The sequence below is a fragment of the Adiantum capillus-veneris genome, chromosome 21 (genome assembly GCF_014529385.1).
Source record: "Adiantum capillus-veneris isolate H3 chromosome 21, ASM1452938v2, whole genome shotgun sequence".
Lineage (NCBI taxonomy): Eukaryota > Viridiplantae > Streptophyta > Polypodiopsida > Polypodiales > Pteridaceae > Adiantum > Adiantum capillus-veneris.
Genome location: NC_140951.1, coordinates 18,271,142 through 18,298,788, shown reverse-complemented (window position 1 = coordinate 18,298,788; position 27,647 = coordinate 18,271,142). Strand labels below are relative to the sequence as shown.

General features: G+C 45.5%; 1 protein-coding gene across 1 annotated transcript in view; it reads right to left on the bottom strand.

Annotated features, from left to right (window-relative positions):
* Positions 1-27,046, bottom strand: part of LOC147430614 (GPI transamidase component PIG-S-like protein) — a 121,242-nt gene extending 94,196 nt beyond the window's left edge. The window contains exon 1 of the mRNA XM_086493205.1: positions 26,839-27,046. Coding sequence (XP_086349331.1) covers positions 26,839-26,914 — 76 coding nt within the window. The 5' untranslated portion in view covers positions 26,915-27,046. The remainder of the gene's footprint in view (positions 1-26,838) is intronic.
* Positions 27,047-27,647: the final 601 nt, after the last annotated feature.

Sequence of the window (27,647 nt, the reverse complement as noted above, 5' to 3'; positions counted from 1 at the left end):
ACATCAAAGGTCAAATTGGGGTTATTAGACAATGAAACCACCAATGTTTCCCATGAATCAAGTAAGGTCATAAGCAAAAAGATAGCTTTCAGCTTATCATCAAAAAGAGGCAAACCTAAATCCTGTAACTGCGACAAAGTACCTGTAAACAACGACAAGTGCTCTGCACCGCTCTTGGACTCATCTAGCTGCATGCCAACAAGTTTTCGCATCAAATGCACTTGGTTCACAGGCGTTGTATTCTCATACATCGCCTTTAACTTCTCCCACACATCAAAAGCATTTGTGAGACCTTTCAAATCAACGACTGTCTCATCGGTCATGGCCATTTTAATGTATGTAACTGCCTTCCTGTTCAGGCTAACCCATGGTTCATCCGACATATTCTGTGGCTTTACTTGTTCAAGTGCCCCTTCACAATCCTTAAGAAATAGGATCCTGTCTTTCCAAAGGTCGAAACCTGTTTCATCGAACCTCCTAATCTCGAAGAGATTCTTCACATCCGAAGAAGATGAGGCCATAGATGCACGAATAAGAGGGCTACTACGCTGAATTTTTGGGAAAAATGCACCAAAACCGGAGTATAGCCTCACAGAAGTGTGCACTACAGCTCCAAATGGTCACAGGAGCAATTTGGTGCAAAATGGGTCAATTTTAGGCACAAAAAACAATTTCTGAAATTTATTCGCAGAAAATTTCAGCGAGTGAATTTGTGATCAAAAACAACAATTTTAGTTGTTTTTAGCCTCACAGGACATACATAAGGCTAATGCACAGCCTTTAGATGCATGTATGAGCAAAAGCCCCAATTTGTAACATCAAATTGAAGAAAATTAAGCCACAAATGGTCATACATAGCCAAAACTTGTCAAATGTGCATAAATTGCATCAATTTGCACTTTCTTCAATGTAGATACATCAAAAAATACACTTGCAAAAACCTGCGTAAATCTGAAATTTGCTGAAAACACCTGTTTTTCGGCAATTTCTTTGTTTTCGGGTAGCGGGTACCTAGTAAAGATGTTCCCACACCTTAATACATGATTTGCAAAACCTGTATTTTGCTGTCATAACCAGTAATTTGCTGATTTTGACCTAATTTCAGCCTGTTTTAGGTCAATTTGACTAGCCGGGAGCCCTCTAATGTCCGGGGACGAGTCCTTTGGCGATAAAATTGCAAAATCTCGCGTGAAAGTTGACCTCCTTTGCTGAAAATCAGCGTTTGCAGGTTTGGAAGCAAACCCTGGTTTTGCTCTGATACCAGTTGATGAGTGCGCAACAATGTGTGCAAGTGATAGAGCACAAGGAGATGTGCAGGACTTGTGCCTTGGAGAGGAGGCACTGATATGCAGAAGTGGGGCGCTAGGGATCGAAGTAGCAGAGAGAGAGAGAGTGCACGATTTCTTGAGGGGAATAATTGAGAGTGTGTATTGGGCTCTCTCATTCCCTTTATTAACAGTATAGGACCATTTTTAAGTTAGTGGCCAAGTTCAATGTGAACTTGGCCAAAGGTTAGTAACCTTTAAAAATGTACATAAAAGGGGTCATTTGGGCCTTTAACACAACATAAAGCAGACCGTCTGGAAGAGTGCCTCCACTACCATGGGGGCGGGCTGGCAAGCTCAGCCCTGATAATGTCCTGTGGCATTGTGTGCTTGCCTCGAAATGGGTGAGAAATCATATAGATATGTGGTCTCTCAATCCATGCCAACTCGTTATCTATCAATGTAGGTGCCCACAATATTGCTCCATACATCAGTCACATGCACATAACCCTATGTGCATGTGGACAAGTTGTTTCTACTTCTAGGGTTTAGGTAGCCTAGGAAGTGTTATGACACCCTTGTGAGCCTGCACGCAGGTCGTGCATGTCCAGGCAGTAGCTGCATACCCTCTGATTGCATGAGCATTTTTTACCATTACATGAACCCAGTTTGCATTGCATGTGAACAACCGCTTATCAGGTCATTTTATTAAAAGTAACTTTATTATTATTCAATTCCAAAATCGTGGGCTAAATAGGAGACTACTCGACCCAGCATTTGTCAGCTATATAATGTAAGGTGCAGCGGAAATGAATGTTGAACTTTGCTCAAGATGAGTGCTCCGAACTGTACTCAAGGTTCCTTTTACTTACGGAAGGGAGAGCCTTCCGTTCCTTTAGTGAGAGAGTGACATGGACACGAACAAAGTGGAGAACACTGTGAATGAAGGTGCATGTCACTGAGAGATAGAGAAGAATACGACACCAAAATGTTGTCAAACCCTCCTCCAAAGGCCCCACTCTCTATGGCGAGAGCGGTCTACTATTGATTGCACAAATCTCTACAATGCTTGGACTTGCCGACGATGTCGACGACGATGAGGACGGGCTGAAATCTGAAAATGCTAAGGGCTGAAATCTGCAAATCTTTATCTGCTGAATTCTGACTCTATGTCGATGACGACGGTACGACGACGACGCGCTGAAAACGCAGATGCTGAAATCTGCGTTTTCCGGGCTGAAACTGCAAACTTCGCGGTATCTGACCCTGCGTCGAGGATCTGTTGCGGGAAGGTGAGATCTGCGAGGTTCGGGGGTTCTACTGAGATGTCTGACTGCTGAAAACTGAAACCGCTGGTGCTTCTTGGTGTTCCGTCGCGGTGAATCTGCAAAACGCTGGACTGCAAGGCTGATGCAAAAACGCTAAGGCTGAAAAATGATCTTTTGCTGCAAAAACGCTAAGGTTCCTGCTGTCTTGCGGTAGCCGAGGCTAATCTGCTAAACAAAAACGCCAGGGCTGGTCTTGATCCAAAAAACGCTAGGTGTTGCAGTTTGCAAACGCTAGGTCTCTGTGGTGGTTCTGCTAAGAAGTTGCCTGTTGAGCAAGGTGCTCCTGCTGCCTCTTCTGCCAGAAAGTGCCAGCGCTAGGTTTCTATACATACAAACTTAGCAAAATTGCCCTACCTAGTTTCCAACAAAAGTCACTTAAAAATAATAAGTGAAAAATGTCAAGAATAGGGAAAATAGGTCTATGCATTGTAAAAATGCTCCTGATGGATTCTGATGGAAATCTGATGATCATGCTGTGTGCAACCAGAGGATATGCATCTAATCTAAGTGTTTGGACATGCACGGTCTGCAAACAGACTCATAAAAGTGTCAGATCGTTTCCTCTTCTAGACTGACTTGACTGAACTGAACCCTGAGCATGTTGTAGGTTGTCCACGGACACATAGAGTTGGATGTGTCACGTGACATATAAGGAGGCAAGGGGCGCCCAATAGAAGTAGAAGAGGCAGCAGGAGAAGCTTCTCCTCAGCAAGACCAGGAAGGCCAGTGTTTTTGCAGCCATCTACATCAGCCTTCAAGTTCAGTGTTTCCAGCCAAGGAAACCAGCGTTTTCAGATCAGCCCTTCACCTCATAGAACCTCACCCGTCAGGCCGCAGATCCTCGACGCAGTTCACCCGATTGTTGCAGGTCTACCAACGCTCAGTTTTTAGCCCATAAACAGCCAGCGTTTTTGCAGATTCAGCCCTTGCATGCATTGGTGGTTGCAGATCCGCCCCGTAGAACCGCCGTAGTTGCAGATCTCCAACAAAACACATAGCCTTTTCAGATTTCACCTCACCCATTGACAACGTCATCGTCGTCGTCGTTGTCATCGTCGACATCGTCATCGTCAAGTATTACAGCATCTACAAGCATTGTACCAGACCTTTGTGCAATCTAAAGCAAATACCTCTCTAGCAATAGAGAGGGGGGCCCTTGGAGGGGGATTTGGGACCCCATCTGGTGTCATCTCTTTTCTCTCTCTCTCTAGCACTCTCGCACTCACTCACATTTTGCATTCCACTCTCTTCTTTTGGTCATTGTACATTCTCTCATTAAGTCAAGGAACGCTCTCCCTTCCCGTCGGTCAAAGGAACCTTGAGCACTCACTGATCACTCATTCTGAGCCATACACCATCAGTCACTTCCGCTGCACATTACAATAAGGGCTGGAGTGACTAATGTGTCAAATAGCCACCCCTTTCGTGCGGGGCTCCTGAAAGTGTGGTGCCATGAAGAAGGGTCACTGTCTGCTAGTGGATGTGACTCCTAGGTAGACGTAGGAGGTGACCACCTCTACTGGTCTGCCTTCTGTTGTAAATGTGGTTGCTCGTCAGATTGATCTGGAGGTGTGGAAGATCATGACCTTGGTCTTCCCAAGGTTCACTGTCAATCCCCTGTCTAAAACTCATCCAAGGCTCTCAAATGGTGATTTACTCCAGGTCAACTCCTACGCCTCCCGCTCGTAGGATGTAGTCAGAGATCTCGTCTATGTCGAATCCGAAGAGGGTCGGCGAGAGGGGGCATCCTTGCTTAACCCCAATGGTGCTCGCAATAGACTCTGACAGACCGCCTACGCAACGAACTCTCTTAATCACTCTCTCATAGAGAGCATAGATGGCCCATATCATCTCTAAGGGTATCCCCAAACTTTGAAGTTGTCAAAAGAACCTCTCCCATGGGACTTGTGTCAAACGCTTTGCGGAAATCCACAAAACAGCAGTAGAGCTTCTTCTTTTGCACCTTTGCCCCGTCAATGAGGCAGCGCAAAATAAAAAAGTGATCGATGGTGGAGAAGGTCCGCCTGAACCCTGCCTGGCATCGACCCTGTAGGCTCAGACTCCCCATATGAACTAAGCTCAGCCTCAAGAACTACCCCATATAATTTTGCCTTGTATGGCCAATCATGATAGTCCTGTAATTCCTTGGGTCCAAGTTGTCCCCAGATTTGTAAATCGGCACGATGGTGTGCCGGGTCCACTCCGGGAAGCCCTCCCCTATAGCTCAGTTGAATATATGTGCAATCAACAGGGCTATAGTGACGGTTGTGTATAGGTGCTCGCTTTGTAATCATGTATGATCTGAAGACCCGCAGTTGTAGACGTTGGATGGCCTTCTTAACCATCTCCGCTATGAAAAAAAGGAGCTCATGGGTCGAGGCACGGGTGGTTGCGGAATTAGAGACTAGTTTGGTACTTCATAGAGTTTCTCTGCATAATCGCGCCATACCTGTGGGTCCTCAATAGGGGTAGGCAGTCGTGGCTCTCGAAGGGTGCGCCATGTTGTGGCACTGTCCATGCTCATGAATATGCGGTATAGATCTAGCTCAATGAGCCTCCTCAAAAGCTCACCGCTTTCAGCGTGTGAGTATCTTCATATGTCGCCTGACCTCTCGGTTAGTGATCGCCCGGAGGGTCCGCTGCGCACGCAACTGGAAGTAAAGGTCTCTACACTCATCATCCTACCACCTGTTCTGTGGCATAGTCACTTGGGGCGGGGGGGGGGGGGGGGGGGGGGGGGGGGGGGTTAAGGTGCAGCGGAATGAATGTTTGAACTTTGCTCAAGATGAGTGCTCCCAACTGTGCTCAAGGTTCCTTTTGTTCTTATGGAAGTGTTAGGTGTAGCGGAATGAATGTTAGAACTTTGCTCAAGATGAGTGCTCCGAACTGTGCTCAAGGTTCCTTTTCGTTCTTATGGAAGGGACAGCCTTCCGTTCTTCATGAGAGAGTGCAATGATCACAAACAAAGTGAATGGACATTGTGCGAGCAATTGTACGAGACTGAGAGATAGAGAGAGAAGAGAATACGACACCAGAGACGTTGTAAAACCCTCCTCCGAAGGCCCCACTCTCTATGGCGAGAGCGGTCTACTTATGATTGCACAAATCTCTACAATGCTTGGACTTGCCGACGATGAGGACGACGACGAGACGGGCTAAAATCTGAAAACGCTAAGGGCTGAAATCTGCAAATCTTCTATCTACTGAATTCTGACTCTATGTCGATGGCGACAACGACGCGCTGAAAACGCAGAAGCTGAAATCTGCGTTTTCCGTGCTGAAACTGTAAACCTTGCGGAAACTGACAGTGCGGCGAGGAACTGCTGCGGGAAGGTGAGATCTCCGAGGTTCAGGGCTTGATCTGCAGTGTCTAAGGGCTGAAAACTGAAAACGCTAGGGTTTCTTGAAGTTTCGTCACGGAGAATCTGCAAAACGCTGGGTTATGATGCAGATGCAAAAACGCTAGGCTGAATTCTGTCCTGCAAGGGAATCTGCTAACACTAGAGGATCTGCTGGTCTTGCTGTCGCCAAGAATCTGCAATTGCAAAAACGCTGGCTGATATGGTGCAAAAACGCTAGGCCTTTTGGTGAGAGAAAACGCCAGAGTTGTCGCGGGGGTCGGTCTTGCTGAGAAGTTGCCTATTGAGCAAGGTGCTCCTGCTGCTTCTTTTGCCCATTAGTGCTAGTCTAAGTTTGCTTATATACAAACTTACTCAATTTGCCCTATCTACTTTCCAACAAAAGTCACTTAAGAATAATAAGTGAAAAATGTCAACAATAGGGAAAATAGGCTAAATGCATTGAAAATTCCCCTGAAGGATTCTGATGGATTCTGATGGGAATGCTTATGATCATGCTGTGTGCAACTGGAGGATATGCATCTATACTAAGTGTCTGGACATGCACGGTCTGCGAACAGACTCACAAAAGTGCCAGATCACTTCTAAATCTAGATTGACTGAACCCTTGTCGTGCTGTGGCTTGTTCACGGACACATAGGGTTGGATGTGTCACGTGACATCCCCTCCTTTTCAAAGTGAGGTACTGGTACCGAACTGTATGGCATCGAGGGAGATCGCCAGTAGCATCTGGAATCCTGGAAGGGACTCTTTGCCGGCCCACTCTGATGTGTGGGTCATGCGGTATTTGAACTTCATAAAGGTCTGCAACGCTTGCTTCTTTGGGCCATGCCGAAAGCGACACAAAGTCTTTTGTGGCTCCTTCAATGCTTCAACTTTGTCTAGAGTCATGCTTCTTTCTTCTTCAAGAATCTCCATGGCTGAAAATTCCTGAAACCACTTCCAACACAAAACCATGAACATACCTATTCCATGTAAAGTGAGTGGAGAAAATATTGTCTTCCTCAAAGACTATGCATGCAATGTAGATGAACAAAGCGACGGAGTGCCAAACCGTTCACCACACACACGCAAACAATGAGATCGAATCTTGTCTTGCTGATCTAAATCAATTAACTGTGGCAATTCACAATGGGAATGCCCATGCTTGGTGCTCATACTTTCATGTGCTCGTTCTACGAATGTGTCATGCCAAGGAAGAGACATGGAATGTGACTTCCTTGAATGCATACTTTTCAGCTATTCATGAACAATCCGCATACATTAGTGCTCATTCATGAGTGAACTGTGCTCAACGTACAATATGTCATGCCTAGGAAAAGGGATCACATAAAGACGCTGACTAAAATACAGGAAACGATCACGAATGAAACACTCGTACAATGCGTGCGTACTAATCATGCGAACACATAATACTTCCTGTCAGGGATCCTTGGACCGAGGCTCGAGAGCCAAGATCGGTTCTTCTTCAAGGGGTTCTTTGGATCTAGGCACGAGAGCCAAGATCAGTTCTTCGTGACTGATCGAATCTGCAACGAGGTTAGCTTCGCTAGAAAAAGTATCAACTAACACATCATCCTTGTAAACAATCACATCATCTTCGTGCAAATCATCATGCTCGTGAGAAATCACATCTTGACCATCATGCTTGTCATTCAAATCATCGTGCAAATCCTGTGTGTCATGCTTTGGAGAAGAAGAGACTGAGAAAGTCTCCTTTTCCCGAATCTTTACAATCTTCGCATGCACATTCGAAATGAGAGATGGAGAATGAACAACTTGCTTGCGATCCAATTCTGTTTTTCTTTCTGCGTACTTGCGATCAAATTCTTTGGCCTCCTAGCGTAATTGCTCGCGCTCACGCTCCATGGCTGTCATTCTTGCTTCGTGCCACGTTGTCATCATGTCCATCATCGTCTTGCACAAAGCCTCCATAGGATCTGGTGCAATCCTTGGCATAGATGGGGAAGGGGGAGGGTCTGAAAAACCTCCTGGTGGGGAAAATTCGTCTTCGCCTCTCTCATGCTCATCACCTCCAAGCGAAGTATCCATTCCGCTTCGAGTGATGACCATCTACTAAAGTCGTGGATTCTTGTGGGTTCTTGAGGTCTTGGTTCTTAAGTTCACGAGGAACTTGGGTTCTTGGGGTCTTGGGGTCTTGGGTTCTTGGGTTCTTGAGGATCTTCTTTTGCTTGCAATTTGTGTTAGAGAAGGATCTTCTCTTCACCCGAGTTCTACTCTTTTCCACGAGCGCACCCCTTGGCAGCCTTGCACTCACACCAAGGTTGCTTTTTCCCACCTCACGTCGATTGGCCGGCCGCTAAGTGCATGGTCCGCTCTCAATGAGTGAAAAGAGGCACAAGGGGAGGTTGGACAAGCCCTTCTTTCTTGGGTTTCCTGTCACTCCTCAAAAACACGATTAGAAATCGACACGCCCAAGCGAACTTGGGTTCGTGCGACCTCAACAAGCAAAAAAAAAATCTTGTGGTTCTTTCCTTGAGTGATACAGAACACTGCCAAAGCTCTAATACCAATGTAAGGTGCAGCGGAATGAATGCTTGAACTTTGCTCAAGATGAGTGCTCCGAACTGTGCTCAAGGTTCCTTTTCCTTCTTATGGAAGGGAGAGCCTTCCGTTCTTAATGAGAGTGAAATGATCACAAACAAAGTGAATGGACACTGTGCGTGCAAGTGTATGTATGAGACTGAGAGATAGAGAGAGAAGAGAATACAACACCAGAGACGTAAAACCCTCCTCCGAAGGCCCCACTCTCTATGGCGAGAGCGGTCTACTTATGATTGCACAAGTCTCTACAATGCTTGGACTTGCCGACGATGTTGACGACGATGAGGACAACGACGACGACGAGACGGGCTGAAACCTGAAAACGCTAAGGGCTGAAATCTGCAAATCTTCTACCTGCTGAATTCAGACTCTATGTCGATGACTATGTCGATGGCGACGATGCAACAACGACGCGCTGAAAACGCAGATGCCGAAATCTGCGTTTTCCGGGTTGAAACTGTAAACCTTGCGGAAACTGACCGTGCGGCGAGGAACTACTGCGGGAAAGGTGAGATCTACGAGGTTCAGGGCTTGATCTGCGGGGTCTAAGGGCTGAAAACTGAAAACGCTAGGGTTTCTTGAAGTTCCATCGCGGAGAATCTGCAAAACGCTGGGCTATGATGCAGATGCAAAAACGCTAGGCTGAATTCTGTCCTGCGAGGGAATCTGCTAACACTAGAGGATCTGTTGGTCTTGCTGTCGCCAAGAATCTGCAATTGCAAAAACGCTGGCTGATCTGGTGCAAAAACGCTAGGCCTTTTGGTGAGAGAAAACGCCAGAGTTGTCAAGGGGGTTGGTGTTGCTCAGAAGTTGCCTGTTGAGCAAGGTGCTCCTGCTGCCTCTTCTGCCCATTAGTGCTAGTCTAGGTTTGCTTATATACAAACTTACTCAATTTGCCCTACCTACTTTCCAACAAAAGTCACTTAAAAATAATAAGTGAAAAATGCCAAAAATAGGGAAAATAGGCTAAATGCATTGGAAAATTCCCCTGAAGGATTCTGATGGGAATGCTTTGTAAACATGCTGTGTGCAACCGGAGGATATGCATCTACACTAAGTGTCTGGACATGCATGGTCTGCGAACACTCACAAAAGTGCCAAATCACTTCTAAATCTAGACTGACTGAACCCTTGTCGTGTTGTAGCTTGTCCACAGACACATAGGATTGGATGTGTCACGTGACAGGAAGGGAGAGCCTTCCGTTCTTAATGAGAGAGTGCAATGATCACAAACAAAGTGAATGGACACTGTGCGTGCAAGTGGGTGAGAATGAGAGAGAGAGAGAGAGAGAGAAGAGAAATACGACACCAGATACGTGTAAAACCCTCCTCCGAAGGCCCCACTCTCGTTGGCGAGAGTGGTCTACTATTGATTGCACAAACCGGTACAAAGTGGATGCATGTGACTGATGCAAGTCTAGGCTAGATCGATGACGACGACGGGGATGACGAGACCGACGTTGTGGCTGAAATCTGATGCTTTCTATCTGTTGTCCAAAAACGCAAATGGCTGAAATCTGCTGCTGCTGAAAACGCAAGAGAAGACGCTGATTTTGCTGGTCTTTATTGCTGAATTTCTGTTGGTTCTTAGGCTTGTCCAAGGCTAAAATCTGCTGGTTCTTTATCTGCTGAAAAACGCCATGCAAATGGGGCGATCTGGGCTTCTAGAAAACGCTAGGCTGAGGTTGCCCTGGCGAGGGATGCTTGATGAAAACGCTAGATACTGGAGGTCTTGGCGATGAGACTCTTGCTAATGAAAATACTAGAAGATGGGGGATTTTGGCGATGCTTGCTTGGAGGGAAAAACGCCACCAAGGGTTCTTGCTGAGAAGTTGCCTGTTGAGCAATGGTGCTCCAGCTGCCTCTTCTGCCAATTAGTGCTAGCCTAGGTTTGCTTATATACAAACTTACTCAATCTGCCCTACCTACTTTCCAACAAAAGTCACTTAAAAATAATAAGTGAAAAATGTCAAAAATAAGGAAAATAGGCTAAATGCACTGAAAATTTCCCCTGAAGGATTCTGATGGATTCTTATGGGAATGCTTATGATCATGCTGTGTGCAACCAGAGGATATGCATCTACACTAAGTGCCTGGGCATGCACAGTCTGCGAACAGACTCACAAAAGCGCCAGAACACTTGCTAATCTAGATTGACTGGACTGACTGAACCCTTGTCGTGCTGTAGCTTGTCCATGGACACATAGGGTTGGATGTGTCACGTGACAGGGGGGGTACGGGAAAGAGCTAATGGCCAATGTCTGAAAGACAAATGTGATGTGGGAGGTGAGCATAGGTAGTGGTGTAGAGGGGTGGAGTAAAAGGAGCCTTCTCGACCTCTACCGAGTACAGGGAGGCTAGCTCCCGACTGAAGTGAATTGTGGTATGTGAGGGGCGTGTCATGGGTGTGAAGGGTGTGTTGTTTCCAATGAGAGAGAGTGCAAGATAGGTGTGATCGGCGCCAATGGGTATGTAACATTTAATGGCCTAGAGTCTTATTTGTAGCGGAAATTAGCATGAACATAGTGGGCATTTCATTAGAATAGATTCCTAATGATAATTACAAGAGTGCTTGGGTGGAGAGAGCAACAAAAAGCATAACACCTAGTTAGATAGCATCGACAATACTTTCAAAAGAGAGAGCAATTAAACTATTGACAACAGTTGAGGACCGGATTTGCATGGAGCCGGTCCCCCCTCCAAAAGGCTTTGTATTATGGTTTCTCCCATCAAGAGAGACATTGTACAATACAATTCTTTGTGTTCCTTCAAGACTAGCTAGTGCAATGAAGATGGAAGCTTCATACACCAAGCAAAACACTTAATCAAACACAACTTGAATTATCCCCGTTCTCAGACCCAAGACCTCACACACCTTCGAAGATGGTGAGAGCTAGCAGGGTATGAGAGTAGATTGAGAGGAAAAAGAAGTATCTTACGAGAAAGAAGTACATCTCCTCACATAATCACTCATATTAGCATAGCTTAGCTTAGTAATTAGCTTGGTAGAGAAGATGAGCATGCATTGAAGCTTGGCTCTTGGTTGGATTTGCATCCACATGCCAAGAGAGTGTTGATGTAGGCTTCTATCTCACAAGCTTGGAGTAGGTGATGAGCTCTCCATTAAAGCTTGGGAGGAGATAGAGTGTTTTCCCTTCACACATGGTCAAGTGTGAGAGTGTGAGAGTGAATGCCCAGCAAAAATCAGCCCCCCTCTCTCTTGGGCGAGCCCTAGCTGCTAAGTTAGGCTGGCGTTTTCCTCATTGGACCTCCCCAGGTCAAGCCAATAGGAATTAAGCAGCATAAGTGATAGCCTTCTGACATGTGTCCCCCTTTCCCCTTTTGTGAGAGCTTTAGATAATTAAATAATTAAACTAAACTCTCATTGGACCCCTTTGCCTCCTGGCCAATAAAATCAGGCAAGCCATGGGGCTTCTGAATGCTCATTGGACCCCTTGGGAGACTGCCCAATAGTCTTCTAGGACACTTAATTCTTATTGGTTTCTTTTATTAAATGTTTTTAAATTAATTAAACTAGATTTACTCTAGCTTAATTCTCATTGGTCCACTTCAAGGGTCTTCCAATAGGAATTGGGCACACCTTGTGGGCATCTGGCCTAGGGAGCTGACATGTGTCCCTCATTCCCTTTGTGTAAAGGGAGCCTGTGTGTGTGTGTGTGGTTTTCTCTCTCATCCCCTAGCTTTGGGGCTCGCCCCCTCCCATGTAGGGATGCAGAAAGACTTTTTGGGCACACACACTAAGCATCCAATTTTCCCTAAGGTTGACCTTTGGACACAACCTTTGAATTTTGGAACCTTAGCATTTTGGAAGTCTTAATGGGCTGAACCTTAGGGTCTTTTTAGCCCGTTGTTTCACATGGCTCTTTTGCAGATGGCCCCCCCTTTGGATCCCTATTTTCCCTCCTTTGGATCCCTACTGTGGCCGGTCTGCTAACTTAACCAATATTCTAGCTTTTTCTCCCTTGGCACTTCCCCACATTAAATGATCAGTTTAATATGAGAAAATCATTTAGGAGAATTAGATATTGATTATTATGACATTACCTCTCTCTTGAAATCATAGTCGTCCTCGACTATGGTGTAGAGAAGATAAAGCATATGCATGAGTCCTTTTCTTAGCGGGTAGAGGATCCCTATGTTACCCTACGACATCATTCCATAATGGATGACTAGTCCATTTGGCGCTTGAGAGCCTGAGGCTGCCGCAAGCATGTCTGCACATTAGTCCTATCAGTCTTCCATAGTAGAGTGACAAGCTCTACTTGGTGTTTGGGAGACGTCGTCTCCACAAACTTGATCTAAGCATGCATACTACTTTATTTTTGTGCACAAATAAAGAAAAAGAGAGTCTTATAAGACAAAAAAATTTGTTCATTTTTAACATTTTGTACATTTGCTTACTCTTGGGAAGCATTGTAAGCATTGACAAGGTTTAGGTTATCCTTTAATTGTATGCCTTGCATCCATCTAGCATCTTCAAAAGGATAATTCTTAAACTTAATAAGATATCGTCGGATAGTCTTACCGCCTCTTAATACCTTGTCTTCATGTCGGAGAATGGACTCGGGCTGCAGCACCTCCTCGTGGTCCTCGATCTCCGGTGGGTCTTCAATAGTTGGTTCTTGAGGTGGCTCTCCTTTGTAAGGCTTTAAGAGGCTCACATGAAAAGCATTGTGTATGAGCCAATGATTGGGCAACTTAAGTTGATAGGCCATCTCATTGATTGGCCTAAGAATCTGGAAGGGACCATAGTACCTTTTTGCTAGTTTAGCATAGTACTTTTGGTGGCCCGTAGGATTCTTGCCCGTCGTGTGCCTTAATCGAGCCTTGGGAAACTTTAACAAGACCCAATCGTTTTCTTTAAAGGCTTGGGCTCTTCTGTGCTTGTCAGCAGCAGCCTTTTGCCTTTGCTGTGAGATAGAGATAGCATCCTTAATCTTTTGGAAAGATTCTTGTAGGTCTCGGCTATACTCATCTGCAGCGAAGATCTTCCCATGTACCTTAAGTAGCAAGGGACTTTTTGATCTTCCCTCAATTACCTCGAAAGGTGCTTTTCCTGTAGAAGTATGTACAGTGTTATTGTAAGCATACTCTACTAAGGGTAAGTACTTCTCCCATTGGGATCTTTGATCTACTTCCGTTACATAGGCTTTTAGTAGATCGAGAATAGTTAGGTTAGCTATTTCACTTTGGCCATCAGTTTGTGGATGATAGGCCGAAGAGAAGTTTAGCCTTGTTCCTAAATTCTCAAAGAGACCCTTCCAGAAATTACTGGTCATTCTAGGATCTCTATCCGACACTATGGACATTGGCAAGCCATGGTACTTGAAAATTTGTGAAATGAAGAGGGTTGCCATTTGATGGGCTTTGATAGTCTTTTTGACAGGTATAAAATGAGCTTGTTTACTGAACCTGTCTACTATCGTCCATATTCCCGTATTCCCATGGATAGACTTAGGCAATCCAAAGATAAAATCCATGGATATGCTCTCCCACGGTGAATTAGGATTGGCAAGGGTTGAAGCAATCCAAGTTGCTTCCCTCTATCAAATTTTGTCTTTTGACATACCACACATTTGGAAACATACTCATGTATGTTCACTTTCATGGTAGGCCAATAGAAATATGTTTCAATTCCCTTTAGGGTAGACTGAATCCCTCTATGCCCCGCATATGGGGGAGCATGAGATTCATACATTACTTTCTCACGTAGTGAGTTAGTAACGCATAGTCTATTGCCATAGAGAAGATAACCATCTTGTAAAGTAAATGGTTCTTCTTTCTTCCCTAAGGCAAGGGCTGAAATCACATCTCTAAAATCGGGATCAATAGCATACTCATCTATCATTAAAGATAGATCATTGTGAGTTGCTATGGAAACCGCATTCACTCTCGGTCGTCTTGAGAGTGCATCGGCTACTTGATTATGCTTGCCAGCAATGTGAGCAATATGAAAATGAAATTGCGAAAGGAAATTTGCCCACCTCATTTGTTTGTCGGAGAGCTTGGTCTGCGTCATGAAGTACTTAAGACTTTGGTGATCCGTTCGCAGAATGAAAGGAGTCCCCAATAAATAGTGCTTCCATGAGTCTAAGGCATGTAGAACTGCAAGGAGTTCTTTTTCGTATATGCCTAGAGCTTGCTCAACAGGGTCGAGCCTTCGACTCTCATAGCCTATGGCGTGCCCTTCTTGGAGCAAAACAGCCCCAAGGCAATCACCACAAGCATCACATTGGACCTCAAATGGTTTTGAGAGATCCGGTAGTGTAAGCACAGGTTGAGAGATAAGCTTTTCTTTAAGCTTTTCGAAAGCATTGTTCTCCTTAGCAGACCACGTATACCTAACATTTTTCTTTGTTAGGTCATGTAATGGTCCCGCAATTTGTGAGAACTTTTCTATGAAGCGTCTATAGTATGCACACATACCTATAAAGCTTCTTAGTTCATGAAGATTCCTTGGTTTAGGCCATCCTTTTATTACCTCTAACTTGGATGGATCCATTTGGATTCCATCTTGAGAGATAATGTGACCTAAATATTGAATCTCTTGCAAGAAAAATTCACTTTTCTTTCGATTAACATAAAGTTTATTCTCTCTTAAAACTTGAAATATTACCTGGAGGTGTTGCTTATGTTCCTCTAATGAATTAGAGTAGATGATAATATCATCAAAGAACACTCCAGTGAAGGTTCGATGAGGTCTGAACAGCTTCTCCATCAAGCGGTTAAATGTGGCTGGTGCATTAGTCAAGCCAAAAGGCATGACAATGTATTCGTAAAGACCAAATGTAGTACGAAATGCGGTCTTTACAATGTCTTGATCAACTATCCTTATTTGATGATAGCCACTTTTTAGGTCGATCCTTGTAGCTTATCAAATAGGTCTTCTACCCGTGGAACGGGAAACCTATTCTTGATAGTGATCCTATTTAGTGCTCTATAGTCGACACACATACGATATGTGCCGTCTTTCTTTTGCACTAATAGCACAGGTGAGCAAAATGGAGATGAGCTAGGCCTAACCATGCCCTTCTCAATTAACTCATGCACTTGCCGCATAATCTCCTCTTGTTGAGCTTGAGAAACTCTATAAGGAGGTTTGTTAGGCGGTGAACTTCCTGGAAGAAGTTCAATTGCATGGTCGTCATTACCTCGTTTAGGAGGTAGCTCACAAGGGGATGTCGTCAATAAAGACATCTTGAAACCCCTTGAGAAAATTGGATAACTCTAATTCCTTTTGGTTGCTTTTATTTTCTTTTGCTAAAGCATTAGGTTCATTTTGAGAATCTTTAACAAAAATCATGTACACGGAAATAGAGCTCTTTATTGACTTGTTGAAAGCTGGTGTATGTACAATGGGGATGGTGTTACCCATCTCCCTAGCATCTATATACATGTCCTTTTCCCTGAACTTAAAGGAGATTCTCCTTTCAGGAAATTTAACATGGGCAGCCAAACGGTCAAACCATGGTGCCCCTAGGATTACATCCTCATGCTTGAGAGGAGAGATAAAGAAATCCTCTTTGTCCACATAGCCTTGGACATGAAGCCTCAATTTCCCGATTAAGGGAGTGACTGAAGCTTCTTGCCCCTTGAAGGCACTGTCTGCGGGTAGGATATCTCCCATCTCGTAGGATTGTATGCCTAGCTTGGTGGCTAACTCCATAGATATGAAATTGTGAGTAGAACCAGGGTCAAAGAGAATAAAAGCATCATGTTCTCTTACCTTTCCCCAAGCATGGCATAGAGGAGATCCTTTGTGGTGAGTTTGGTGAATCTCCTCCTCTTGGATTTCAACCAAAGAAGCTCTAGGAGGATCTTGGCGGTTGTTCTTTTGGGGACAAGCGCGGTACGCATGCCCTTGTTCGCCGCACTTGAAACACCGGTTATCTTTACGATAACGCTCAAGCTCTTCAGGAGAGAGTTTATTCTTTCCTTTGTAAACTCCCTTCTCTTTAGCTTTGTTGGAATTGCCCTTAGGAGACTTTTGGACATTGTCCTTCCCCTTAGGCTCATTGGAACCTTTGTTTTCCGGGGGCTTATTATTTCTTTTACCCCCCGTTTGGAAATTGATTCGCGAGGCCACCATAGTATGGTGTATTACCGCCGATATGGTACGTGGCCTTTGGGAGTTGACATACTCCGCCATTTCTTCGGTTAAGCCCGCACAAAATTGTTGCTTTTGCTCTCCAAAATCCAACTTTTTGAAGACAGTGGCTTTGAGTTGTAGGTCCCAAAACTTGTCTACATATTTGTGGATGGATTCATTGGGAGAGAGCTTTAAGCTTCGCCATTCGGTGAGTACTTTGTCTTTGGCATCGGTGGCCAAAAACTGCTTCATAATGGAAGCTCTTAAAGCCTTCCATGTTCGTGGAGCTTCACCGTTGGCTCGTAGGCTAGACCACCATTGTCTGGCGGACTTTTGAAAGTGCATAGCTACATGGCGTAGCTTAGAGGACTCCGTGAAGCCCTCATCTCCAAACGCCGCATCGAATTGCTGGATAAAGGCCAAAACTTTGTCTGTAGCACCGAAGGTACCATCATAGGTAAGGAAAGAGATGCTCTTCCCTCCCTCTTTGAATTTCTTCAGCTTGGACGACCTCTTCCATGCGGCATAGGATTTCCTATGGCCTCTTCTTTTTGATGGTTCAAAAGTTGCACCATCACTTTCTTCAGAAGATGAAGAATTTGAAGAAGGTGGAGAAGAGGGTGACCTCTTTCTCGCCTTTTTCTTGTCTTGATCTTTGTCGTCTTCACCATAGCTTTCATAAGAGGAAGAGGATAAAGAAGATGGAGAAGAGGGTGTCCTCTTTCTCGCCTTTTTCTTCTCTTGCTTTTTATCATCCCTCTTTGAATTATGGCGTGGAGAAGAGTGTGATGGTCTTCTCCGCTTTGGTGGTGATGGAGAGCGTTTAGCCCGCCGTCTTCGTGGAGCCATCTCCGCCGAGGTGGCGGGAGACTCGCTTCTTTCTCGTTCCTTCGGTGGAGGCTCTTGAGTTCTCCTTTGGGAAGGAGATGCATCATCAAGAAGTAAGTTCTTGAGCCCTTCATATGGATTCTCTTCTTCTTCCCGAATCGGAGAGAGACCTCTTTTGGTAGTCTCACAAGGAGGCTTCCTAGGTGTTCTCTCGTCATGGTGATGAGCTTGGAGAATCCCGTGAGCACGGAGCTGCCGTTGCACTTCACTTTGGAGAGATGGATTGCCCATGGCTTGTTGAAGCCTAGAAACAAGATAATTAACAAGCATTGAAGCATCATTAGTAGCTTGCTCATGAGCAAAATCAAAGTTATCAACATTAATTTCACTCTCTTTAATATTGTCAGCCATTCTAACAATTTTTAGGTGTAAACTTTTTAGGTGTACTTTGGCACTTCAAGCCCTAGTTGCTACTCCTCTTTACCCCTTTAGAAAAAGCACTCAAGCTACTGTACCCGCGGCTCGAATACCATTAATTGCAAGGAATAGAAGAGAGGGTCTTTCGACACCAAAACAGCACCGGCTCCTGTCAAGCTTCTAATAGCTCAATAGTGGTTAAGCCGTAGGCAAGCCCCGTAGGACTCCACTATTAAGACCATAGCTCTCGACGGTGATGCCCCGTTAACTGCACAAAGGCAGGCGCACTGCAAGGCTGAAAAATCCCTATTCTACTTACTCACAGGCAATTAATAATACCAACCATTTGTAGCTAGCTTGAGGACCTCCCTTCTTGAGTAAGAAAAGAGAAACCTTGAGCTCTGATACCAATGTAACATTTAATGACCTAGAGTCTTATTTGTAGCGGAAATTAGCATGAACATAGTGGGCATTTCATTAGAATAGATTCCTAATGATAATTACAAGAGTGCTTGGGTGGAGAGAGCAACAAAAAGCATAACACCTAGTTAGATAGCATCGACAATACTTTCAAAAGAGAGAGCAATTAAACTATTGACAACAGTTGAGGACCGGATTTGCATGGAGCCGGTCCCCCCTCCAAAAGGCTTTGTATTATGGTTTCTCCCATCAAGAGAGACATTGTACAATACAATTCTTTGTGTTCCTTCAAGACTAGCTAGTGCAATGAAGATGGAAGCTTCATACACCAAGCAAAACACTTAATCAAACACAACTTGAATTATCCCCGTTCTCAGACCCAAGACCTCACACACCTTCGAAGATGGTGAGAGCTAGCAGGGTATGAGAGTAGATTGAGAGGAAAAAGAAGTATCTTACGAGAAAGAAGTACATCTCCTCACATAATCACTCATATTAGCATAGCTTAGCTTAGTAATTAGCTTGGTAGAGAAGATGAGCATGCATTGAAGCTTGGCTCTTGGTTGGATTTGCATCCACATGCCAAGAGAGTGTTGATGTAGGCTTCTATCTCACAAGCTTGGAGTAGGTGATGAGCTCTCCATTAAAGCTTGGGAGGAGATAGAGTGTTTTCCCTTCACACATGGTCAAGTGTGAGAGTGTGAGAGTGAATGCCCAGCAAAAATCAGCCCCCCCTCTCTCTTGGGCGAGCCCTAGCTGCTAAGTTAGGCTGGCGTTTTCCTCATTGGACCTCCCCAGGTCAAGCCAATAGGAATTAAGCAGCATAAGTGATAGCCTTCTGACATGTGTCCCCCTTTCCCCTTTTGTGAGAGCTTTAGATAATTAAATAATTAAACTAAACTCTCATTGGACCCCTTTGCCTCCTGGCCAATAAATATCAGGCAAGCCATGGGGCTTCTGAATGCTCATTGGACCCCTTGGGAGACTGCCCAATAGTCTTCTAGGACACTTAATTCTTATTGGTTTCTTTTATTAAATGTTTTTAAATTAATTAAACTAGATTTACTCTAGCTTAATTCTCATTGGTCCACTTCAAGGGTCTTCCAATAGGAATTAGGCACACCTTGTGGGCATCTGGCCTAGGGAGCTGACATGTGTCCCTCATTCCCTTTGTGTAAAGGGAGCCTGTGTGTGTGTGTGTGGTTTTCTCTCTCATCCCCTAGCTTTGGGGCTCGCCCCCTCCCATGTAGGGATGCAGAAAGACTTTTTGGGCACACACACTAAGCATCCAATTTTCCCTAAGGTTGACCTTTGGACACAACCTTTGAATTTTGGAACCTTAGCATTTTGGAAGTCTTAATGGGCTGAACCTTAGGGTCTTTTTAGCCCGTTGTTTCACATGGCTCTTTTGCAGATGGCCCCCCCTTTGGATCCCTATTTTCCCTCCTTTGGATCCCTACTGTGGCCGATCTGCTAACTTAACCAATATTCTAGCTTTTTCTCCCTTGGCACTTCCCCACATTAAATGATCAGTTTAATATGAGAAAATCATTTAGGAGAATTAGATATTGATTATTATGACAGGGTATCGGCGGGATGGTAGGTGGGTAGCCTCTCTAGATCCCATGATGTAATCCACAGTACTCTCCCCCCCCCCGCGGGCTATAACTCCATGTGGTATGTACGTCAGCTCTCTTGAAGTGGGCCATCTCGTTATAAATAACGAGACGGTGCTCAGAGCCTAATCTGTGGCCGTACTCTGTGATGCAAGCCCTATCTGCTAAATCTCTTATGGTAGTCTCAACCAGTGTGGCATGCAGTGCCACCGGGTCCTCTACGCCGTATGTCTCGCATTGGTCGCAACCTGTCCTCGCATTAAAGTCTCCCATAAGGAAAACTTCCCCCGATGTAGAGTACTCCATTATCTCATCTAATAGATATGCGTATGGGGATGGTATGTCCTCCCCCTGCCTCTCCATCTTTGTAGTAGCAAATCTGGAGCCTAAGGTGCGGAAGTAGCAGAGGGCAATATAAATGATCCTCTCTCATGATAGTTCGAATGGAATCCAAGGGTAGCGGGCCTACAGGTCCCGAGCTACTATCCATATCCTGCTCTGGAGTCCCTGTCTAAAGAGTATAGCCACCCCACCTAACCCTCGTTGTCACGTGACACATCCAACCCTATGTGTCCATGGACAAGCTACAGCATGACCAGGGTTCAGTTCGGTTCAGTCAGTCTAGAATAGGAAGTGATCTGGCACTTTTGTGAGTCTGTTCGCAGACCGTGCATGTCCAAGCACTTAGATTAGACGCATATCCTCCGGTTGCACACAGCATGATCATCGGCATTCCCATCAGAATCCATCATGGGAATTTTCCAGTGCATTTAGCCTATTTTCCCTATTTTTGACATTTTTCACTTATTATTTTTAAGTGACTTTTGTTGGAAAGTAGGTAGGGCAATTTTGCTAAGTTTGTATATAAGCAAACCAGAGCTAGCACTTTCTGGCAGAAGAGGCAGCAAGAGCACACGCTCAACAGGCACCTTCTCAGCAGAACCCCCCAAGAGACCTAGCATTTTTGGAGCAGCCAGCCTGGCATTTCTGCATCCAGTACCTAGCGTTTTCAACAGAAGAAGTCCAACGTTTTTGCATTGAAGTGACATGGCAACAGCAGATCAGCCTAGCGTTTTGCCTAGCAAGACAACCGGCGACAGCAGAGTAGATTTTCAGCCCTAGCGTTTTTGCATATGCATCATAACCTAGCGTTATGCAGATTCTCCGCAACAGAACCTCAGGAAACCCCACCGTTTTCAGTTTTCAGCCCTTAGACATCGCAGATCAAGTCCCGAATCTCGCAGATCTCACTTCCCGCAACAGTTCCTCGCCGCACGGTCAGTTTCCGCAAGGTTTACAGTTTCAGCCCAGAAAACACAGATTTCAGCCTCTGCATTTTCAGCGCGTCATCGTTGTACCGTCGTCATCAACATCGTCATCGACATAGAGTCAAAATTCAGCAGATAAAGATTTGCAGATTTTAGTCCTTAGAGTTTTCAGATTTCAGCTCGTCTCGTCGTCGTCCTCATCATCGTCGACATCATCGGCAAGTCCAAGCATTGTAGAGATTTGTGCAATCATAAGTAGACCGCTCTCGCCATAGAGAGTGGGACCTTCGGAGGAGGGTTTTACAACGTCTCTGGTGTCATATTCTCTTCTCTATCCCTCAGTCTCATGCACTTCCATTCACTGTGTCCATTGCACTCTCTCATTAAAGGAACGGAAGGCTCTCCCTTCCATAAGAACAAAGGGATCCTTGAGTGCAGTACGGAGCACTCATCTTGAGCAAAGTTCAAACATTCATTCCGTTGCACCTTACATTGGTATCAGAGCTTTGGCAGTGTTCTGTATCACTCAAGGAAAGAACCACAAGAACCACATTTTTTTTTTGCTTGTTGAGGTCGCACGTAACCCAAGTCAACTTGGGCGTGTCGATTCCTAATCGTGTTTTTGAAGAGTGACAAGAATCCCATGAAAGAAGGGCTTGTCCAGCCTCCCCTTGTGCCTCCTTTCACTCATTAAGAGCAGACCGTGCACTTAGCGGCCGGCCAATCGACGTGAGGTGGAAAAAAGAAACCTTGGTCTAAGCGCAAGGCCGCCAAGGGGTGCGCCCGTGGAAAAGAGAAGAACTCGGGTGAAGAGAAGATCCTTCTCGAACACAGATTGCAAGCGAAAGAAGAACCTCAAGACACTCAAGAACCCAAGAACAAAGAGCCCCAAGAACCCAAGTTCCTTGTGAACTTAAGAACCCAAGAGCACAAGAACCTACAAGAACCCAAGACTTCAGTGGATGGTCATCACCCAAAGCGGCATGGATACTTCGCATGGAGGTGATGAGCATGAGGGTGGTAAAGAAGAATTTTTCCCCACCAGGATGTTTTTCCGACCCTCCCCCTTCCCCATCTACGCCAAGGATTGCACTTACTCCTATGGAGGCTTTCGACAAGAGGATGATGGACAGGACGTTAGAAAGCGAAGAAAGACTCGCAGCCATAGAGCGTAAGTACCAAGAAAGAATGGCAGCCATAGCGCGTGAGAGCGAGCAAGCACGCTTGGAAGCCAAAGTAAGAAAAGCAGAAAGAGAAGCAAGACAAGAGAAGGGCGACCAACACATGAAAGAGTTGTGGCAACTTCTCAAGTGCAGGCGTACTTTGCACAGAATCAGGAAAAGGAGCCTCTCCCACTCCCTTCTTCTCCAAAGCATGACACACATGATTTGCATGATGATTTGAATGACAATAATTTGCATGATGATGATTTGAATGACAATGATAAGCATGATGATTTGGATGATAATGATGCGCATGATGATTTGCATGATCAAGATGTGATTTCTCACAACCATGCTGAGTTGCATGAAGATGATGTGATTGTTCACAAGGATGATGTGTTAGTTGATACTTTCTCTAGTGAAGCTAACCTCATTGCAGATTCGATCAGTCACGAAGAATCGATCTTGGCTCTCGAGCCTAGGTCCAAAGAACCCTTCATGAAGAACCGACCTTGGCTCTCGAGCCTAGGTCCAAAGAACCCTCACAGGAAGTATTATGTGTTCGCATGATTCATACGCACGCATTGTTCGAGTGTTTCATTCGTAATCGTTTCCTGTAATTTCGTCAGCGTCTTTATGTGATCCCTTTTCCTAGGCAGGACATTGTACGTTGAGCACATTTCACTCATGAATGAGCACGAATGTATGCGGATTGTTCATGAAAAGCTGAAAAGTATGCATTCAAGGACGTCACATTCCATGTCTCTTCCTTGGCACGACACAGTTATAGAAAGAGCACATGAAAGTATAAGCACCAAGCATAGGCATTTCCGTTGTGAATTGCCACAGTTGATTGCTTTAGATCCGTAGAGAAAGATTCGATCTCATGGTTTGCGTGTGTGTGATGAACGGTTTGGCACTCCGTCTATTTGTTCATGTACATTGCATGCACAGTCTTTTAGGAAGACAAGATTTTTTCCACTCACTTTACATGGAATAGGTATGTTCATAGTTTTGTGTTGAAAATTGTTTCAGGAATTTTCAACCATGGAGATTCTTGAAGAAGAAAGAAGCATGACTCTAGACGAAATTGAAGCATTGAAGGAGCCACAGAAGACTTTGTGTCGCTTTCGGCGCGGCCCAAAGAAGCAAGCGTAGCAGACCTTTCTGAAGTTCAAGTACCACACGACCCACACATCAGAGTGGGCCGGCAAAGAGTCCCTTCCAGGATTCCGGATGCTATTGGCAATCTCCCTCGACGCCATACAGTTCGGTACCAGTACCTCACTTTGAAAAGGAGGGGATGTCACATGACACACCCAACCCTATGTGTCTGTGGACAAGCTACAGTATGACCAGGGTTCAGTTCGGTTCAGTCAGTCTACAATAGGAAGTGATCCGGCACTTTTGTGAGTCTGTTCGCAGACCGTGCATGTCCAGGCACTTAGATTAGATGCATATCCTCTGGTTGCACACAGCATGATCATCAACATTCCCATCAGAATCCATCAGGGGAATTTTCGAGTGCATTTAGCCTATTTTCCCTATGACATTTTTCACTTATTATTTTTAAGTGACTTTTGTTGGAAAGTAGGTAGGGCAATTTTGCTAAGTTTGTATATAAGCAAACCAGAGCTAGCACTTTCTGGCAAAAGAGGCAACAGGAGCACACGCTTAACAGGCACCTTCTCAGCAGAACCCCCCAAGAGACCTAACGTTTTTGGAGCAGCCAGCCTGGCGTTTTCTGCATCCAGTACCTAGCGTTTTCAGCAGAAGAAGTCCAGCGTTTTTGCATTGAAGCGACCTGGCAACAGCAGATCAGCCTAGCGTTTTGCCTAGCAAGACAACCGGCGACAGCAGAGCAGATTTTCAGTCCTAGCGTTTTCGCATCTGCATAATAACCTAGCGTTTTGCAGATTCTCCGCAACGGAACCTCAAGAAACCCCAACGTTTTCAGTTTTCAGCCCTTAGGCATCGCAGATCAAGTCCTAAACCTCGCAGATCTCACCTTCCCGCAGCAGTTCAGTATCTGCGTTTTCAGCGCGTCGTCGTCGGCACATTTTAGCATCTGCGTTTTCAACGCGTCATCGTCATACCGTCGTCATCAACATAGAGTCAGAATTAAGCAGATAAAGATTTGCAGATTTCAGCCCGTCTCGTCGTCGTCCTCATCATCGTCGACATCGTCGGCAAGTCCAAGCATTGTAGAGATTTGTGCAATCATAAGTAGACCGCTCTCGCCATAGAGAGTGGGGCCTTTGGAGGATTTTGCAACTTCTCTGGTGTCGTTTTCTCTTCTCTATCCCTCAGTCTCATGCACTTCCATTCACTCTGTCCACTCACTTTGTTTGTGTCCATTGCACTCTCTCACTAAAGGAGGACGGAAGGCTCTCCCTTCCATAAGAACAAAGGGATCCTTGAGCACAGTACGGAGCACTCATCTTGAGCAAAGTTCAAACATTCATTCTGCTGCACCATACACTCGTGTAGTGTGTTGGCGAGGACTCCCTTGATGTGAGGACTCCCACTGAATACCGTGGATGCTCGGTAAACTCCATTATGGGCTCTCATGCGTCTCTGTTAGGAGAATGAGGTCCCGTCCTCTCATCACCTCCTCAAGTCTCTCTGGGTGTGTCCATAGATCCCCGTTGCAGTTCTCTAAGAGAAAGAGGAATGGAAGAAAGAAAAGGAAGAGCTTAAGGAGCAAATCAACCTCTTCTGTGCTTCTGTCGCGTCCCTCACCCATGAAGGAGAGATCAAAGGGAATCCAAGGAAGCCTTCAAGGAGGAGATTAGCAAAGCTCTCATGGCAAGCATCGACGACAAATTGAAGGCCACCAAGGAAGGATGGGTTGAAGTAGTGAAGAAGAATATCAAAAAGGAGGCGAGAGCGGAAGCCCAAATAGATGAGGCGCTCATCATACACAACCATTGAGGAAGAGAAAACGCGAAAAGCCCACCGCCTCGATGTACAAGTGACTGTCATCAAAGCAGAGGAGGGGTCCATACCCAAGAGCGATGGGAAAGCCCTATGCATGAAGTTCGGGTACGAGGAAGACGAGGAGCGACCCTTTCTCCAAAGCTTGGAGAGCCGGCAAAGACCTACAGAAAAGAGCCTTCATCCTCCAATTCCCCTTTGAGGAATCTCGAACCTCATTCATTCAAAAGAGGGCCATCCTGAGAGGGCACGAGGGCCCACCTATCTATCTTGACGACGACCTCACAAAGATGCAACAAGACCACCGCCGTGCATGCATGCCTAGAGTCAAAAAAGCTCGGAAAGAAGGGAAGAAGGCGGTATACTGAGATGGTAGGTTCATCATCAATGGCAAGACCATTGCATAGGGACTCGCGGCCTATGAGACACATGAGGATATCCACATTGCGGTTTGGAACTGCAACCGGGATCTATGGACACACCTAGAGAGACTTGAGGAGGTGATGAGAGGATGGGACCTCGTTCCTCTGACAGAGACACATGAGAGCCCAAAGCGGAGTCTAACGAGGATCCATGGCTCAATTTTGCAAAGTGTGTTCTTTTGTATTCGGTTGTTGTCTTTTAGTTTCAGTTTTCTATGCACGAGTGGGTCATCCGACCCGCAGATGATTACAGCTGCCATGAGTTTCCCTCATAGACGGGTTCAAGTTTCGCGAGCTTTGGTCTCCTCTACCTTGGTGGTTTTCTTCTGCAATAGCCCTAGTCTAGTTGCGGTGCCTTCTTCACCCTCATTTTTTATTTCAGCTCTTTAGTAGGTGTCCAACCTCCTATGTGTGCTGTCAGCAACCTTTTCGGTTTATTCAATGGTTTAGCTTGGTTCAATGTGTCTTTATCTTTCAAAAGCTGCTGGAAGTCCTTTTCATCTCTTCCTCATTAGGACGGCAGGGCACTTTTAACTGTCATTAGAAGAAGTTCTTTCCCCTAGTATCTAGTTTCTTGACCAATGGCTTTTGTACATAGTTTTTACAGTTCCTCAGTTTTTAGCCTTGCACTCATTGCCTCGAGCTCAGCGATGGGGATATAGGGCCGTTTTTGGGAATTTTCAGTCACGATAATTCACAAACAACAAAGAGAGCAACACGAATATTTGCATGCTCAGATAATAAGGTCTTAGGTTCTAACAAAGGAGCAAAGTGAGAACCCTAATCACTGTGTGCACGTACAGGTGCCTCTCATTGGTGACTCGCCTGAGGACATGCATAGGCTCAACGGGGAACTGTAATCAACCAAGAGTACATGATATTTACTGTCTATGCTTGCTTAATTAGCTTTAATTTCACTTCTAGGGCCGGGATCATTAAGCAGAACATAAATGTAGATGCCCTTTCTCTTCTATGCAGAGAATATAAGCTGATTAAAAACTCGGAGTCAATAACAAAATGCAGGCGCAACATGCGATCACGGAACCATCGGTACGACATCATTACTAGCTAGTAAGGACAAGCAGGTACGAAAGACTCCAAGCAGCAAGTTGGAAACAGAAAAAATTCCTCTGCACTTACCTACTACAAAAGAAAGTAGAACCGAAGACACGAGCAGCAGCCGCTTCTTGCCGAGCTTGCTTCTCTGTGACTCCATCACCAACACCTTGAATTACATCATTACGCACAAGCATTTGCGTCAGGCCAGCTCGCTCGCGCTCTCTCTCTGCCCCCGGCCCGTGTGAACTACCACTTTTTCCACCAAGTGTGCCTATGTCACTCATCGGTAGTCAGGCCCCTGTCACACTGGGGCAGGCGGCCACATCACTTTTTTGAAGGCGGCCAGGCAATTGCAGTCACATTGGACCATTACTTAAGCAATGCCCACAGTTGACAACGAATTGCATGTAGCCAAGTGTTAGAGCGTCTGCGTTTGCGTCCGCGTTCCATCTTGACGGGCAGAGTTCAAGACTTATGCTCTTCTTTCGCGCGCTCACTTTTTGGAGATGGCCGCTTCACTCACAAGTTGGCCGGCCTCCCTTGCCCATCCCTCTGGCAAAAGCTGCAGGCCAACTTTTTCTTTTTCCTTCGCCAATGACAGCCCGACACCTCGGCATGGCTAGCATTTGCCTGCCCTAATGTGACACGGGCCTCAGATTAGCGCGATGTCACACATCGGTGGTGACATAGGTGGTGGTCACCTCCATATGGAAGCTTCACACCTTGAACTTCCGGAGTCACTCAGGGTGGTGTCCAAGCCCAAAAAGCTCCAGCATGGATTGTCGAGTCACATTCGCAAGGACCCCAAAGTCATCCAAGGGGTCAAATTGCCCACACGCATTAGCAACCAATCAGCAAGCCACATTAGTGCATTGTGCTTCATCTTCTTC